The sequence below is a fragment of the Apodemus sylvaticus genome, chromosome 7 (genome assembly GCF_947179515.1).
Source record: "Apodemus sylvaticus chromosome 7, mApoSyl1.1, whole genome shotgun sequence".
Taxonomy (NCBI): Eukaryota; Metazoa; Chordata; class Mammalia; order Rodentia; family Muridae; genus Apodemus; species Apodemus sylvaticus.
Window position 1 is genome coordinate 41,450,638 of NC_067478.1, and position 17,388 is coordinate 41,468,025.

At 42.7% G+C, this 17,388-nt stretch overlaps 1 protein-coding gene and 1 long non-coding RNA gene across 4 annotated transcripts in view; one reads left to right on the forward strand and one right to left on the reverse strand.

The window, feature by feature from the left end:
- The window catches only part of Cep162 (centrosomal protein 162), a 66,161-nt gene extending 52,204 nt beyond the window's left edge, over positions 1-13,957 (forward strand). For both annotated transcript variants that reach the window (XM_052187692.1, XM_052187693.1), the window contains 4 exons: positions 1,356-1,497; positions 4,206-4,304; positions 10,838-10,972; positions 12,400-13,957. In XM_052187692.1, coding sequence (XP_052043652.1) covers positions 1,356-1,497; positions 4,206-4,304; positions 10,838-10,972; positions 12,400-12,606 — 583 coding nt within the window. In that variant the 3' untranslated portion in view covers positions 12,607-13,957. The remainder of the gene's footprint in view (positions 1-1,355; positions 1,498-4,205; positions 4,305-10,837; positions 10,973-12,399) is intronic.
- LOC127688751 (uncharacterized) lies at positions 10,917-11,890 on the reverse strand. Of its 2 annotated transcripts, none has more exons than XR_007978748.1 (4): positions 11,729-11,890; positions 11,621-11,692; positions 11,405-11,476; positions 10,917-11,008 (listed from the first exon to the last, which is right to left on the reverse strand). It is a non-coding gene; the product is annotated as an uncharacterized LOC127688751 (long non-coding RNA). The 2 variants fall into 2 exon arrangements; XR_007978747.1 differs by having other exon boundaries at positions 11,405-11,548.
- Positions 13,958-17,388: the final 3,431 nt, after the last annotated feature.

Below are 17,388 nucleotides of genomic sequence, written 5' to 3' on the forward strand. Positions count from 1 at the left end.
TTCAGTAACTCCCAAATTCCTTAAATCTCAGTACCAAGTGTCTCTGCCAAATAGCTCCAGTCCCACGGCCACTCTCCTCTCATCCCTAGGCCTGACTTGCCAAGTTTGTTTCTCTTGCTCAGTTGTGTTTGGAGTTCTGCTTCCTCCACAGAACCTTTCTTGGCAAATCTCGGCAGATTGCCTTCCCGCACCCACAGCTCCTGCATAAGCATTAACTCTCACCAGCCTTGTAGCTCCCACAGAACACATGGAAGGTGGCGTTGCTTTGCAGGCATGCAGCTACCAGGGTGAGCATGGAAACAGCGGCCATGATGCTTATTGATAGATTGACTTGACGGCAGTGTTGGCGGCTGAGTCACCATGGCAGCCACATACTGAACCGAGTTTCTCCAGCTCTGAATCTAGTTTAAAGGAATTAAGGGAGAATACCATTCTTTCCTAGAAACAATTTGAAATTCAGGTTTGCCATATAAGGTTTCTTATAGGAAAGTTGTCATTAAGTTCTTGCTAGTATTGTTAGTCTGTTTTTCTGATATGAGAAGTCTTCCTAGGCCTGGATTGAGGTTGTTCCTCACTATAACTGAGTTATCAGTGTTTTTGGTTTGTATCCTTCACCTAGAACATCAACCATATTGCTTCCTTAGAGAAATAGCAAATAAGCAACTGATGCTTGTCTGTCATTTTAGTTCTTAGCAACATTGATTTGTCACCTCAACATTTATTTAACTACCCTGGGATTCATGTACTTTGTCAAAGAGACAAATGAATTATCACATATGCAATACAAATTAAATAATCCCTTGTCTGAAAATTGCCATAAAGCTTTTGTATTTTCACAACATAACACTATTGTGTATTGTGCATTCATTTGCATGCCCAAATATTTTTGAGTTGCCAATAAAAACCATTGAGGATTTTAAAGGGAGCTGCTATGGTTATCCAGATAAGAACCCACATGAGAAATGTGTTCCTGAAATCTGAGTGTACCTTAAAGACAGAATGACTAAGCCCTTGCTTGAAATTCAGGCAGGTGACTTGGAACAGAGTCCCTTGGAGAACGGAGCTCCACATAGAGGCAGAGTGGAAGGCCCAGTATTAAACTCCACTTGGGCTTGACTTGATCTCATGCTGAACAGCTCACAGATCTGCACCCGCAGTGTGGCCCCTGGGTGCCACTTTTCCTAAACCCGCTTACTCTTACAAAACCTAGAAAATGCTCCCTTGTAGGTGATGAGAGAAGCTTGAAGGATCCTGTTAACTCCCTTTGCTGCTGCTTCCAGGCTTTGGAGAACATCTGGGCTTCCTGAGTTATGTGAGTGAGAGCCACTTGACATGCTGTCTGTGTTTTTCCCTAGGGTCAAGGACGATGCTGCAGCACATATTGCATCCCTCAAAGCATCTCATGAGAGGGAAATAGAGAAACTCCTTTGCCAAAATGCAATAGAAAATTCCTCTTCCAAAGTAGCTGAACTGAATCGCAAAATCGCAACTCAGGAGGTAACTGGCCTTTCTAAGACTTTAATGGTGTATTTTTAAGACTGATGACAGAATATGATTTAACGTGGAGATGTTCTAACCTTGTATTTTTTTAGGCTGATGATACAATTGGAAAATAATTATTGGCTTAATTTTATGCATATAGAAGAGATACTATTACTATATATTTAACATTTTACCTTAAAATTATGCCCTATAAATAAGTGTTTATGCAGAAAGATCTATACGACAAGAACTTCAGGTCTCTGAAGAAGGAAATCAAAGAAGACCTCAGAAAATGGAAAAATCTGCCATGCTCGTGGATTGGCAGGATTAATATAGGTAAAATGGCCATCTTGCCAAAAGCAATATACAGATTCAATGCAATCCACATCAAAATCCCAACTCAGTTCTTCACAGAGTTAGAAAAAGCAGTTCTCAAATTTATCTGGAATAGCAAAAAACCCAGGATAGCTAAAACTATTCTCAACAGTAAAAGAACTTCTGGGGGAATTAGTATCCCAGACCTCAAGCAATACTGCAGAGCAATAGTGTTAAAAACTGCATGGTATTGGCACAGGGACAGGCAAGTGGACCAGTGGAATAGAATTGAAGACCCAGAAATGAATCCACACACCTATGGTCACTTGATCTTCAACAAAGGAGAGAAAAACATCCAGTGGAAAAAAAAGAGCCTTTTCAACAAATGGTGCTGGTTCAACTGGAGGTCAGCATGCAGGAGAATTCGAAATGATCCATTCTTATCTCCTGGTACTAAGCTCAACTCCAAGTGGATCAAGGACCTCCACATAAAACCAGACACACTGAAACTAATAGAAAAGAAACTAGGGAAAACCCTTGAGGACGTAGGCACAGGGGAAAAGCTCCTGAACATAACACCAATAGCTTATGCTCTAAGATCAAGAATTGGCAAATGGGATCTCATAAAATTACAAAGTTTCTGTAAGGCAAAGGACACTGTCAAAAGGACAAAACGGCAACCAACAAATTGGGAAAAGATCTTCACCAACCCTACATCCAATAGAGGGCTAATATCCAATATATACAAAGAACTCAAGAAGTCAGACCCCAGGGAACCAAATAACCCTATTAAAAATGGGGTACAGACCTAAACAAAGAATTTTCACCTGAAAAAATTCGAATGGCCAAGAAGCACCTTAAGAAATGCTCAACATCATTAGCCATTAGGGAAATGCAAATCAAAACAACCCTGAGATTTCACCTCACACCAGTCAGAATGGCTAAGGTTAAAAACTCAGGAGACGGCAGGTGTTGGCGAGGATGTGGAGAAAGGAATACATTTCTCTTATCTCCCTCTAATGGGCAGTCACAGATGGCTGAGATATGTCTAGCTGAGTAGGACCTTATCACTCAGGCTTGCCTGTTGACCTCCCTCTCTCCACCCCAAGTCCCGAAGTCCCACATGCACTCTTCCTGCTCGTTACTGTTCATCATAGAACAAATAATGACGCCAACCAGTGAGGCACTAGGGATAAAGTAGTGAACAGAGACACACAGCTCAACCCATAGGAAGCACAGCTTCAACAGCTGTGATAAGGAAAACTGGCAAGACACTAATATTTCCTGAGGTTGCTACCCTCCTTGGATGACAAGGACTTTGAATATCTGTGGCTGTTTTCTGTACTGTCAGGCTAAAAATAGAGCTTTATACAGCATGGTTTAAAACAGTGTCTAAGAAAGGAACCGTAAGCATGGCTCACGGAGCTAAGTGTTTCTTCTGCTCCTCATCCTTCCTACAGACTTCTATGTCGATAAGACAGGCTTCAGGGCAAGGTTCAAGACATCCGTGCCTTCCTGCCCTCTCCCACCTGTAACCACTTCCTACCCTTCTAGTTACCACACACACAAAAATAAACCTTCATTGATTCATTGGGGAAATTTAAATAAGGACAGATTAAATCTTCAGATGCAAAACTGCTATTAGATCATTTCTATTGGAGAAATGCCCCATCCCCATTCCAAGGAGGCATGTGCTGAAACATTTGTGGGATGAAATGCAAGGGAGTCAGGACAGTTCTCTTAATGTAGTGAGACATGTTAAATGTTTTTTCTGAAACATTTTTCAAAGTAGCACTCAAGGTAGCCCTGCAAATCCTCTCCAGGTGTCAGAAGGCGGCTGGCATTGCACCACCACCACCACTGTGACTTGCAGAGATAGTCTGGGACAGTGAGAGAGTAGTGTTGTAATACGGGAGTAACATGTATAATGTATTTTCCTGAGATGTTAGATGTAATACTGCAAAATAGTAAGTTCCATGGAAGTTGGTGCCATCCCCTCGTTACAACAGTGAAGGTCAAATGTCACAGAGAAGAGAGCTGGGCCTCTCCACGTTCTTAGAGTGTTTGGTAGAAGTCTGTTCACAGAGTCCAGTTTCTTTATCTAAAATTATGAACTTGCCATTTTTAGTTCACAGATATTATAACTTATCTTTAGTTAATAACCTTTTAATTAAGAAAAAGCTAATATCCTACTTATCCAGAAAGTATGATGCTAATCCTGTAATTTCTAAAGCTTACACTTTACAGAAGTTTACTTCTAAAGTTTTTTTTCAGTCCTGAGTTGGCTTTCTTATATGATCTACAGAGTTTAGCCAAATAATTCTTCGACCCTGCTCAGTTTCCAAGATCAGATGAGGTCAGGCTCATTGGTTGTATGGCTGGAGACTAACTCTGTCCTAATTCCCTAGGTACTTCTAAAACATTTCCAAGGTCAAGTCAGTGAGCTGCAGGGTAAGCAGGAATCTCTTGCAGTTTCTCAAGTTCGAGAAGAAATCCTACAGAAACAGGTAAGAAATAGCCAAAATACTGGATTAAATAATTTCTTAGGGATATCAGTTATGTTCATGTATAGATATTTTTCAAACAAAAAGCACATACTAACATAACCTTGAAATCTTTGTCACATATAGTAAATTTAATAGTAACTTAATATAAAGTCTGCTTTCTAAAATATAATCAGTTTAGAAATGAAAACCCAAATCTGTTCTAATATGACTTACACAGTACAAGCCTCATATGACTTTAATCAGTAGATCTTGTAGCTTTAATGTGCCTATACAGGGTTCCTAAGCAAAACTGCTAACAGAGCCACCCCTCAAGATCCAGAGTTCCTTCCCCAAAAGCCTGGGACATCAAAGACCTGTTACTACATGGCTCCTGAGAATGGTGGTGTTTATAGTTACTGTGGAAAGTAGGCAGACTCCAGACAGAGTACAGATGCGGTCACAGCGATCCCTGGGCGGGACTTTAGCAGCACCAACCTAATAACAAACACTGAGAAGCCAAAGGCCCAGAGTAGGCCTAAAGCCAGCACACAGAATGCTGTTTGTCGATCTAACCCTAGTCCCTCTCATAAACTGCCTGACATAAACCAACATGTCCCTCTAGCTGGCAGAAACCAGTCCCAAAAGCCAAGCTATCAACACATGAGAATAAAATGGAGAAATGTAACCATTTGTAAAATTGTTAACTCCCCCGTCCTTTACCCTGACTTGAGTAGCAAGACTTATAAGCCCTGGTGTGACCTCTGCCTGTGAGTCTCCTCCAGCAGATGGTGAAAAAAAGACAACTAAACCATGGCTTCTTAAGATCCACAGCCACATACTACAGGTATCAAAGAAGTGAATTTGTTTTTTTTTTTTAAAATGTGGAACATTTTTTTTTATTTGATATATTTTTTATTTACATTTCAAATTATTTCCCCTTTCCTAGCCTCCCCACTCAACTTCATTAGTCATTAGGGAAATGCAAATCAAAACAACCCTGAGATTTCACCTTACACCAGTCAGAATGGCTAAGATTAAAAATTCAGGAGACAGCAGGTGTTGGAGAGGGTGTGGAGAAAGAGGAACACTCCCCCAATGCTGGTGGGGTTGCAAATTGGTACAACCACTCTGGAAAGCAGTCTGGCGGTTCCTCCAAAAACTGGGCACCTCACTTCCAGAAGATCCTGCTATACCACTCCTGGGCATATACCAAGAAGTGAGTTTTACATTTTGTTTTCCTTCTGGTGATCAAAATTTGTAAAGGAAGAGACAGTGAAAGACTTTACCTTCCCCTCTAATCTGAGAATCCAGCCATGTAGCTCACGCCTGTAAGCTTAGCACTCTGTAGACTCAGGCCATCCCAGGCTACATACAGAGGGAGGCCTTGTTTCAAAAAGCCAGAGAAAGAAAGGGAAGGAGGGAAGGAGGGAGGGAGGGAAGGGGTGGGTGGACGGATAGGGAAAATTGGCTTTAGTGAGAATTTTGATGTTATTCTGGCTGCTGCCAGCTTCCCTAGGACCCCATCCACAGGTTCCAGGAAGAGTCAGGTTTCCCAGAAAGCCTTGTGAGTCTCTAGAAACTATCCAGGAAATAATGTCCATCAGTTCTGTGAGTGCTTAGCTGGGACAGGCTCCAGTAACAAACAACAGATTAATTAGATTCAAGAAAAGCAAACACATTGATTGGCACTCAACAGTGCTGAGCAGGCAGGAGAAAGTTCCGTAGAAAGTGCCTACGCAGAGGCTTAGAGCGATCCCGTCAGCAAGTGAACCTGTGTGGACACAATGGGACACGGAAAAGCCACTGGACTTCAAAAGTGGGGGACAGTGGAAAAGAATAAATTGAAGAAAACTTTCAGAGTGAGGTTTGATTTCAGACTCATCTGATGTCTTCTTCGCTGGGCTGATAGGAGCCAAGCTATTGTCAGTAAAAGATCCTACCTTAAACGTCATCGTGATTATCATCCACTGTCAAACCTGTCAAAGAAGTACATGTTAGGATTCAGCTTTCTGCAGCACTCACAGTCATCACACGGTGTCACCAGGCGCACCATCATAGGCATAGATGGAAAACCACCGCTGCTCATTGGCTGAGGGACCCTTTGATTCTAGGAAATTTAAATGTGTGCGTGTACACGCACACACACACACACACACACACACACACACACACACACTTGTTTGCATCTCCTTGCTCAAGAAGCACACAGAATCATTTAGCTTGTTAGCCATAAACATTTAGCTTGTAGGACCTCACTGAATTGAAGTAAAGCTTTTAGAACAAGTAATGGCAGGAAATAGATGTTTATGTTTGCAGGGCCAAAAGGCAAGGTCAGTTTTAACTTGATAATTTATTGACACAGTGATGACTAAGCAGTTCGTATTGTAAGAGTAGCCAAGATATTTGAAAATAGAAATTAATTATTTTACTGTTTTGTGCTGCTATAAAAGCATCCTGAGGTTTGATGATTTATAAAAAGCATTGTTAATGCAAACATCCAAGAACATCAGCCAGCAGCTGATGAAGCCTTTATACTACATATCCCGTGGTAGAAGATAGAAGGGCAGGGGAGGGCCAAACATACTTTGCTAATGGCCTATTTCCAAAATAACTCACCTATTCCTTCACTAACAACTCCACCCACTCAGGAACTAGGGAGGACACAGGGACAGCTAAGCAGCTGCAGGGTGTGTGTAAGCCCTGTCCCGCTAGGGCTCCATAGCCACTGTCTGCTGATAGAGATGTGATGTGCTCTGAGTGTGGGTACCTGCTGCTTTTTAGGGAGTTCAGTTGCCGGAGCTGCTGTAGCACTGCTATTATCTGAGGTATTCCATCTCAATTTGAAGGGGAAATGAACTGTTCCCCCTCTAAACTCCAGGAATTATCTAAGCTGAACTATTGCCGTAATAAACTAGGTAGTGACAGAGCTCAGCTTCCCTGTTTCTCAGGGGTCGCAGACCTGTGAGCTACTACCCAGCATGCGAAAGCAGCTCGTTCATGTATTTTACTTTGTATTCTAGTTGCTCAGGGAAAAATTAAATCCCAGTCATTTTGCATAGCCACGAATGAAGGTGCACTATACCTTAAACAGGTCAGTTCTATTGCTCTTGCTAGTTTGTATTTGTAAAAGTACTTTATCAGGACTATCAGAAAGCTGTGACTCAGAAGATTTCAAATTATAGTTGAAGCAAATCCCTGCAGTGTCCATGGGAATTTACTTCTCCCACTTAGGTTGCCACTGCCAGGGCTCTGAAAGGGCTTTCTATAGACAGCACGCTCGTCCCAAGCCTCTGGGCCTGACAACATTCCTATCTGTGTCCCATTTGTTAGGAATGTGACTACAACATTAGTGCCAACCCCACCAGCACTTCTTCCCTGTGACCTGAGAACCTCCCCATCCATGCTCAGGACTGTAAATAGCATAGACACAAGCCCTCACAGAACCCTCAACTATGTTCATGACTCACTCTGCACGCTAGACTATGGAGGTGCTCCTGGACAGGCCATGCTGACACAGTCACTGCCGAGGAAATCGCAAAGACATACTGTAAGATCATCTACAACAGAATCCAAATCATCTACCCAACTGATATCCTATGTCACATCTAACTGGAAGAAAAAGAAGCTTTCCAGTGAAAGCTACTCCTAAAAATTGAGGAAGACAACCACGTTGGGTTCAGTGGCACTAATACCAGAACACGAGACATGAAATAGTATACCTCTACAGAAACATGATTGTCCAGAATTCCCATTTTGAAAGATACTTATAAAATGCCTGAAAAATAATTCAAACTAATGATCGTAAGGAAATTCATACAAGAGAATATAGGAAACTAGAAGAAGAAATAAGAACAATTCCAAATATGAATGAAAAATTTACCAAAGAAATAAGAGACTGTAAATGAAGAGGAGGTAGTCCCTGAAGCCGGTGGAGCAGCATGACATCAGCCGGGGTTTGCAGGGTGGGCGCTGCTGAAGGGAAAGACTCAGCATCAAAATTCTGTTTGATAAAATATTCAGCTATTTCCCAAATCTTCTAAGAAATCAAAGGATCACCCTCCCCAACTAGATTCAGCAACAACAAGGACCCTCACTAGGGCATATTACAGTCAACCTGTTAAAGAAAGAAAATTCTAAAATTCTGAGTTTTCCAAGATGAAAGCATCAGGTTACCAAGATTTGAAAGAAATCCCAGTAGACAGAAATATTTCTGGTGGTCAGTATATCTGGTGAATTCTTTAAAAAATATATCTGTTAAAAGTAATTTAAAGGAATTCAGTAAAATTGTAGGATATAAAAATCAACATACAGGGTCTAGCGAGATGACTTAGCAATTAAGAGCACTGGCTATTCTTCTAGACCTGAGTTCAAATCCCAGCAACCACATGAAGGCTCACAACAGTCTGAAACTCCACCTCTAGTGACAATCAGGGTGAAGCACCCTCTCCCTGAAGTAGAGTAACTATTAATTATTAATATAGCTGAGACTTTGCTTGACATTATTTTATAGCTACTGAGCATAGATTAAATATTCAGTATATGCTAATGTTCAAGATAGAAATTAGAAGCTATAAAAATCACATATACTCCCACTGTTGTTACCCACTTTCCCATTCCCATAGGGGTACAAACAGTGTGGAGGTGCGGTCATTTGTGTATGGATGGATGTGATTTTTAAATTTAAAAGTACGTCTTTACCAAAGCGTATATTTAAATAGATTTTTTTCTGCTGGCACGGCTCCATTCGCTGTTTCTTATACCATTAAACAAGACTGACAACAACAGAAACAAGTATGCATTGTGCGGTCTGAATGAACTATGCCAAGAACATAGGTTAATTTACTGATGCTAATCATAACCAATGTGTAAGCACTGTTTTTCCCATTATAAAGATGAAACTTATGCCAGGAAAATGAAGTAATTTTACCATTGTTACTAGCCAGCGTACAGAAAGAAATGCTAGCACTGAGCCCATCGGTAGTAGAAAAATCAAGGTTCTAGAAATTCTGAGGACAAAGGAAAGTCTCTTGTGGACCTTAATTTTGTGGCTCAGACAGAAAATGAGTATGAATGTAATAAGCTGAGACAGCTATCTTGAAGATTTAGCACGAACGTGCTGTGGATTGCCAGTCGTGTTCTTGCAGTCAGTGGCATCCGCTGTAGGAATCCTGGCACCCACCTCTGAGGAGTTCTCCCCAGCCTGCAGAGCCTTGTCCTCCTTAGAATTCTCATTTACTTTTGGCTTCCAAAGACCGAGCATGTGCTGCAGGTGTAGTATCACATAAGATGGCAGTGACTTAGGATGAAAAATTATTTTCTAACCATAAAAAGTTGGTGAGGAAGTAGTGATGTAGCTCAGAGGTAAAGGGGTCACACTGGGGTGCATGAGGCCCCGACACTCCCAAAAATAAGTTTACAAAATTGAAATATTTGACCATCCATTCTGTATATAATGACTCCATCAGCTTTTTGTTCAGTCATCATGCCTGCAGTTTTTTCCTAAATAACTTTTAGTAGTCATTGTATGGTGGATACCATGTATGTGCCCAGCATGAGCTCCTCCCTAAGCTTTCTCAGACCACTGTGGCTCAGGACCACTTGTTTCTATAGTAACTGTGACACCATCAGGATGTCTCTCATTTAAGACACTTACATTGCCTCTGATTTAATATGCGTTTGTGCTCACTCTTTTTCTTACCAATTTAGGGAAGATGGAGAAAGCAGTATTGTTATTATTAGGTGATAGGTATTTTATGTAAGAGGTGAGTGATTGATGTGTCCGTCTATCCATCTTCATTTTCTTATTCTTCCCTTTGCTACAGCAATTAGCTAAACCAGATTTCCGATAGAACTTCCTACTATATGATAGGAAAAATGCAGTTAATTGTTTGACTATAAAATCGCTTAAACTCCCTCCATTTTATTCCTATTATTAAAGTCTTACCATTTCTCTGTGGTAAGAAAATAACAGGTGCTGCAATGACTAACCCCGTGAAGGCAAGGACTGTGCCTTCGTCTGTCTGCATCTGAGGTCCTGAAGGAGCAGTCAACTAACACGCACGCACGCACGCACGCATGCACGCACGCACGCACTCATGCACCACCACCACCACCCCTGCCATTCTCTTCTGGCAAGCAGATCTTTATCTGTGAAGCAAATTACCAACATTATAAAGTGATATAGGGGTCATCAGAGAATTAGAAATAAAATTACCAAGTTCTTTTCTGTGTGTTGAACACTGCAGTGCTGCCTGACTGCATTGTATGATAACCATAAAGCACATTAGAGCTGAAAAAAGCACTCGCTCACTTGAACCCGGAACAGTGATGAGAGGGAAGTAGGCCCCATCTGGAACCAATTGGAATGGAAGGTCAGCTCGGCTAGAATTACCCTTTGCTTCTCGGATATGAAAATGGAAGCTATTAATTTCTAGATGGATCCAAGGTGCCACTTGAAAAATCTAGTACAAATATTCTTGATTTTTTGAGATTATCTATTTGAAAATAATTGTTTCCTTGTGATTGTGGTTTTTCAATTCCTACTTTGATTTTAGATTACAAAACTCTTGGAAGAATTGAAAGAAGCCAAAGAAAACCACACACCAGAGATGAAGCATTTCATGGGCTTAGAAAGAAAGATCAAGCAGATGGAGACAAGGCATAGGCAGAGAGAGCAGGAGCTCCAGCAGGTAAAGCAGGGGTGCGTGTGTGCGCTACTGCAGCACCTTGTGGGTAAGCAGGGCTATGTACTACCGCAGCACCTTGTGGGTAAGCAGGGCTGTGCACTACCGCAGCACCTTGTGGGTAAGCAGGGGTGTGCACTACCGCAGCACCTTGTGGGTAAGCAGGGGTGTGCACTACTGCAGCACCTTGTGAGTAAGCAGGGGTGTGCACTACCGCAGCACCTTGTGACTAAGCAGGGGTGTGCACTACCGCAGCACCTTGTGGGTAAGCAGGGCTGTGCACTACCGCAGCACCTTGTGGGTAAGCAGGGGTGTGGACTACCGCAGCACCTTGTGAGTAAGCAGGGGTGTGCACTACCGCAGCACCTTGTGAGTAAGCAGGGCTGTGCACTACCGCAGCACCTTGTGAGTAAGCAGGGCTGTGCACTACCGCAGCACCTTGTGGGTAAGCAGGGCTGTGTACTACCGCAGCACCTTGTGGGTAAGCAGGGCTGTGCACTACCGCAGCACCTTGTGGGTAAGCAGGGGTGTGCACTACCCCAGCACCTTGTGGGTAAGCAGGGCTGTGCACTACCGCAGCACCTTGTGAGTAAGCAGGGGTGTACACTACCGCAGCACCTTGTGGGTAAGCAGGGCTGTGCACTACTGCAGCACCTTGTGGGTAAGCAGGGCTGTGCACTACCGCAGCACCTTGTGGGTAAGCAGGGCTGTGCACTACCGCAGCACCTTGTGGGTAAGCAGGGCTGTGCACTACCACAGCACCTTGTGGGTAAGCAGGGCTGTGCACTACCGCAGCACCTTGTGGGTAAGCAGGGGTGTGCACTACCGCAGCACCTTGCCTAACTGTGGGTTTTCCATCCCTACCAAAGGTTTCCTTGGGTGTTCCCATTGTCTTTTTTTTAACTTACATATCTTATATATATGTATATGTAGTCTTCATGTATGTCTGCACTCTAGAAGAAACATCAGATCCCATGGGCTGCAGTTATTATAAATGGCAGTGAGCTGCCGTGTGCTGGAACTGGACCTCAGGACCTCTGAAAGAGCAGCCGGTGCTCTTAACCACTGAGTCACCTCGCCAGTGCCCACCCCTCATCATCTTCCTAGGCAGAAATCCTGTCAGCTGGGGCCCCATCAACACAACCTAATTTAACATTTTTCCTCACTCCAAATACAGCCACACTGGGGGTTAGAGCTGCATCATGGTTTTGAGAGATGGTGGGGCATTCAACCCATAACAAATAGTGAGAGATTTACAGAAACCTTTGGAGACGAACAGATACATTAAGCTTCATGGTTGGGTTGGTCTGAGTTTTCCCCAGGAGGCCCTGAGTATGCCTGGGTAGTATTTATTGTCCTAGTCTATAACACTGCTAACTGTTCCTCATTTCCACTATGACTTGGAACAGTAATGTGAATTTTCATATTTTCAGATAATACAGCAAACACGCCAAGTTGTAGAAACTGAGCAAAACAAGGAAGTTGAGAAGTGGAAACGACTTGCACAGTTAAAGAATCGGGAGCTGGACAAGTTCCGCACGGAGCTGGACTCCATACTGGACGTTCTGCGGGAGCTGCACCGACAGGGCGTCGTGGTCCCCGTTGCTCTTGCGGGTGAAGAAAGCACCGCAGAGTTTTAGTCGGAACTTGGATCTGAGTGACCTCATTGGAAGACAGATGAAAATGTGCCGCTGTCAGGACCACACAGCCACGCGTGACCACCACCAGAGTAACATGTCAGAATAAACTGCCATGAACCAACAAGGAAAGAACAGACATCTTGATTTATCTTACTGAAAACCATTAAACATTTGAAATGACTTATGAGCAGGTTCCATAATGTCAGAAGACCATGACGAGCAAGGCGGACTGTGGACGGGGCTGGGCGGACCGTGGACGGGGCTGGGCGGACCATGGATGGGCTGGGCGGACTGTGGACGGGCTGGGCGGACCGTGGACGGGCTGGGCGGACTGTGGACAGGCTCGCTCCCAGGCTACAGACGAAGAAGAAGGTGCACATCCTCAGCACATTTATAGATCACATTACTTCGAATTTTCTGTCAGACAGGAAGTTCGCTCTTTCTCATGAAACAGGTAGATGAGTGAGAGCCTCATGCTGGGGACAGTCTCGTCAGCTGTCAGCTGAGCTGTGGAGTGTCCTCAGGCGTTTAGATGACAGTTGTAACTTCTGTACAGGGAAACAGCAAGTTCTCCAGGGCCTTTTGCACCTGATACAAAGTGACAAGTAATGGCATAGTTTGATGTGTCCATTACTGGAGGGCAGATCTCATAAATGACAATTGGAATTTTGGGCAGCTCTTAAGTATATAGAAAATACACGAACTTTTTCCTTTTCTGTTGAAAAATATTATGTCCATTAGAAAAATAAAAATGTGCTTAAAAATAGCTAGTTTATTTTATAATCCCATTTGTAAAAGTAGGTCAGACGTGTGTGATTTCTGTAAAGGAAAGCTGCCGCCAGTGTGTTTTCAAGTGTCTGTCTCTGGAGACGGGGCTGTCCAGAGATGCATTTGGTGTCTGCACTGCACGCTGCGCTCCGGGTGATGTGTGGAGGAAGAGGCGGTGACAGGAACACGCCTGAGCTCCGGACAGTATGACAAGAGCTGCACAGCGAGTTTTAATTTTTAGTCAGTTTAAAATGTAAAAAGAAACTGTGAACTAAGTCTTTAGAGTGTATTTTACATTAGTAGCCCATCTTGATTTAGATGACATTCCCACTGCCCATGCCAGTAAATGCAGTCCTGAAATAATACTTGTAAAGTAAAACATTTCGTGAGGAACGGGTGAGCAAATCTTAGTGAACTCAGGAGCAGAGGTTGTGAAGTAGATCACCTGGTTAGAAGAAGTGTAATTGTCCTAATGCCAGCATTTTGTAATGTGTTTTCTTTCTGAGAGGGAAGTAAAAAAAGCATTATCATTTTCAATTTTTTCATGTACAACATTTCAAAATTATAATACAAATAATTTATTTTATTATTTAGGTGTTTTGTGTTTCTCAGTATTCTTGCCTCTGCATCCATAGTTCCTGTCTCCCTTTGTCCTTGACTGAGTCTGTATATGAGCCATTAAAAGAACCAAGCTGGTTCTAAACCACAAGGGAAACTTGCAGAAACCCTCAGTGTGGACGAGGTGAAGCCAAGTGCAAGCGCATTATTTCTGTGTCTACACAGGAGCCCTGCATCACGCGGGGGCCCAGCCTGCACAGACACTTTTGCCTTGAGGAATGGGGATTAGAATATCCAGGAGCGGTTGCAGTCATGCCAGCCTCATCTGCCTTAAACAGTCTAGCCTTGTAAGCTGCGGCTGCTGTTCCTGTTAGAGGATACATGAGAGAGGTGGTGGGCGTACCACAGATGCGCTCAATGAGGGGAGGGGAGGGGGTTCAGAGGGCCCCTTGTGCTTCCTGTGTGGTCCTTGCTGGGTGGAGGCATCCGGGCTTTATTGACACAGATGGAAAGAAGGCTGTGGTGGAGCTGATGGATTCCAGTGAGCTCTGTCTTCCATTTTGGCAGTCCAGGGAAAATGATCCAGAACACCATAGATACCAGGCAAGGGCCCTTTTATTGTTTTGAGACAGTCTTGCTGCATGACCCAAGTTTAACTCAAACTTAAATCCTCCTGCCTCAGTCTCCTTAGTGCTGGGGCTGTGTATCACCCAAGTGACCTTCTGAAGAGTACTTGGTAGTAGTGGTGGTACTGGGTTTTGAGACAGGATCTCCTCTAATCTAGTGCTGCTATTTGAATCCAGGGCTTTGTGCATGGTAGAAAAGCACTCTGTTGACTGAGCTACAAACCTAACTTTTTGAGTTCTTTATTCAAAGGCCATGACAGAAGCTGGGCAGTGGTGGTGCACGCCTTTAATCCCAGCACTTGGGAGGCAGAGGCAGGTGGATTTCTGAGTTCGAGGCCAGCCTGGTCTACAGAGTGAGTTCCAGGATAGCCTTGCATTGACTGAAATATTAATGACCTCTCCTAGGTGAGGCCTTCTAGGTAAGGCAGGTGCTGAGCCAGGCGGCACTTGGTTAACTTGAGGCGGGGAGCCACCAACCATGGCAGCTTCTCTTCCTGTAACTGGGACCTTAGTCCCAGCAAGCTCCCAAAGGTGATATGCGAACCTACAAGGAGGTGTGACTTTTCTCATTTATACAGGTATAATCCAAGGGACTAATAGTGAAAAAATGACATATAAAGTAACAAAACTTACTGATATACACCTGCAAAAGCAGAGATTCCGGATAAAGAGCTCATCAGGCTGGGGATGTGGCTCAGTCAACAGAGTGCTTGCCTAGCATGGTTCACATCCCAGTGCTGGACTAGAGGATTTGCATTGCAGAGTTAGAAAGGGCTCCCAAAAGTTTGTTTGACTGAAACTGAAACGTGGGTCAATCAAAAAAATTGGAAACATTTAGGGGATGTTACCATGTAATTGTCAGTTAACTATTAATATACAGCAGGGCACAGGAGACCACTGGGCTAGCCCACATACTTAGGCAGGCTTCATGCATTTTTTTAAACAGGCAGCTTCCTGTGAGACATTTTTTTCCATTCTGATAACTGACAGGCCTATTTGGATTAATTCCAAATAATCATGCTATCAGTTCATAACGCCTTGTCTCCATTCAGTGCCTGAGAAACATTGCAGATCCTCTTTTTCTGACTAAAAGTAATACCGACAGGACATGTTAGAAAGAATCAAAGAAAAATATATATGAATGTGTAAGAATAGTGATGTTCTTCCAGGGAAGGCCTCAGCCAAGTCCTTGTTGCTTCCACTGTCCTGTGTGATATTTTAAGTTTTTAGAAGTGGTATTGTAATTATTCTCTGCCCTTTAGTACTGCAAATTATAATAAGCAATTATAGTCCTTGCCTTGCACTTAGCCCATCACCTGTAAAACTGGAGTGTTACCAGGAACATGGAAGATAGGCATTTGATTAGGTCATCCTAATTAAGCCTGCTAATAATTTCTTAACTCTTAATAGTTTCACTACTTTTTTTTTGTTTTGTTTTTTATAATTACCATTTTTAATAAAATATTTAAAAAGGACAAAGCTATATATATATATATATATATATATATATATATATATATATATATATATTTTACAGACACAGTCTTATTTTTTACTTTGATGTAGAGTAAGGAGGGTGAACAGTACACAAGGCAATTTAAAACTTTAATACTTTTCAATAATTTTTCTGGAAACACTCAGGAGATGAGATGTGACATTAAGAACTATTGAGCAGAGTATCAACTTTATTTTTATTTATTTATTCTTTTTTTTTTGCATCTCTATCTACCATTTCCTCTGTAGAGCACTGAGATGCATACCACTGCATCTGACTTTTTTTTTAATATTTTTATTTTCTATATTCTTTGTTTACATTCCAAATGATTTCCCATTTCCCAGATCCCCCCTCCCCATATGTCCCATAAACCTTCTCCAATCACCTCCCTCCTTTTTCTCTGTCCTTATATTCCCTTCCCATGCTAGATCAATCCTTTCCAGGATCAGGACCCTCTCCATACTTCTTCATGGGAGTCATTTGTTATGCAATTTGTGCCTTGGGTATTCAGGGCTTCTGGGCTAATTAATATCCACTTATCAGAGATTGCATTCCATGTGTATTCTTTTATGATTGGGTTACCTCACTTAGGATGATATTTTCCAGATCAAACCATTTGCCTAAAAATTTTGTGAATTCATTGTTTCTAATTGCTGAGTAGTATTCCATTGTGTAAATACACCACATTTTCTGTATCCATTCTTCCTTTGAGGGGCATCTGGGTTCTTTCCAGCTTCTGGCTATTATAAATAAGGCTGCTATGAACATAATGAAGCATGTGTCTTTATTGCATGCCAGGGAATCCTTTGGGTATATGCCCAGGAGAGGTATAGCAGGGTCCTCTGGAAGTCTCATGTCCAGTTGTCTGAGGAACCTCCAGACTGATTTCCAAAGTGGTTGTACCATCTTACAGCCCCACCAGCAGTGGAGGAGTGTTCCTCTTTCTCCACATCCTCGCCAGCACCTCCTGTCTCCTGAGTTTTTGACCTTAGCCATTCTGAGTGGTGTAAGGTGAAATCTCAGGGTTGTTTTGATCTGCATTTCCCTAATGACTAATGATGTTGAGCACTTCTTAAGGTGCCTCTCGGCCATCCGAATTTCTTCAGGTGAAAGTTCTTTGTTAAGATCTGTACCCCATTTTTAATAGGGTTATTTGGTTCCCTGGGGTCTAACTTCTTGAGTTCTTTGTATATATTGGATATTAGCCCTCTATCAGATGTGGGGTTGGCGAAGATCTTTTCCCAATTTGATGGTTGCCGTTTTGTCCTTTTAACAGTGTCCTTTGCCTTATGGACTTTGTAATTTTATGAGGTCCCATTTGTCAATTCTTGATCT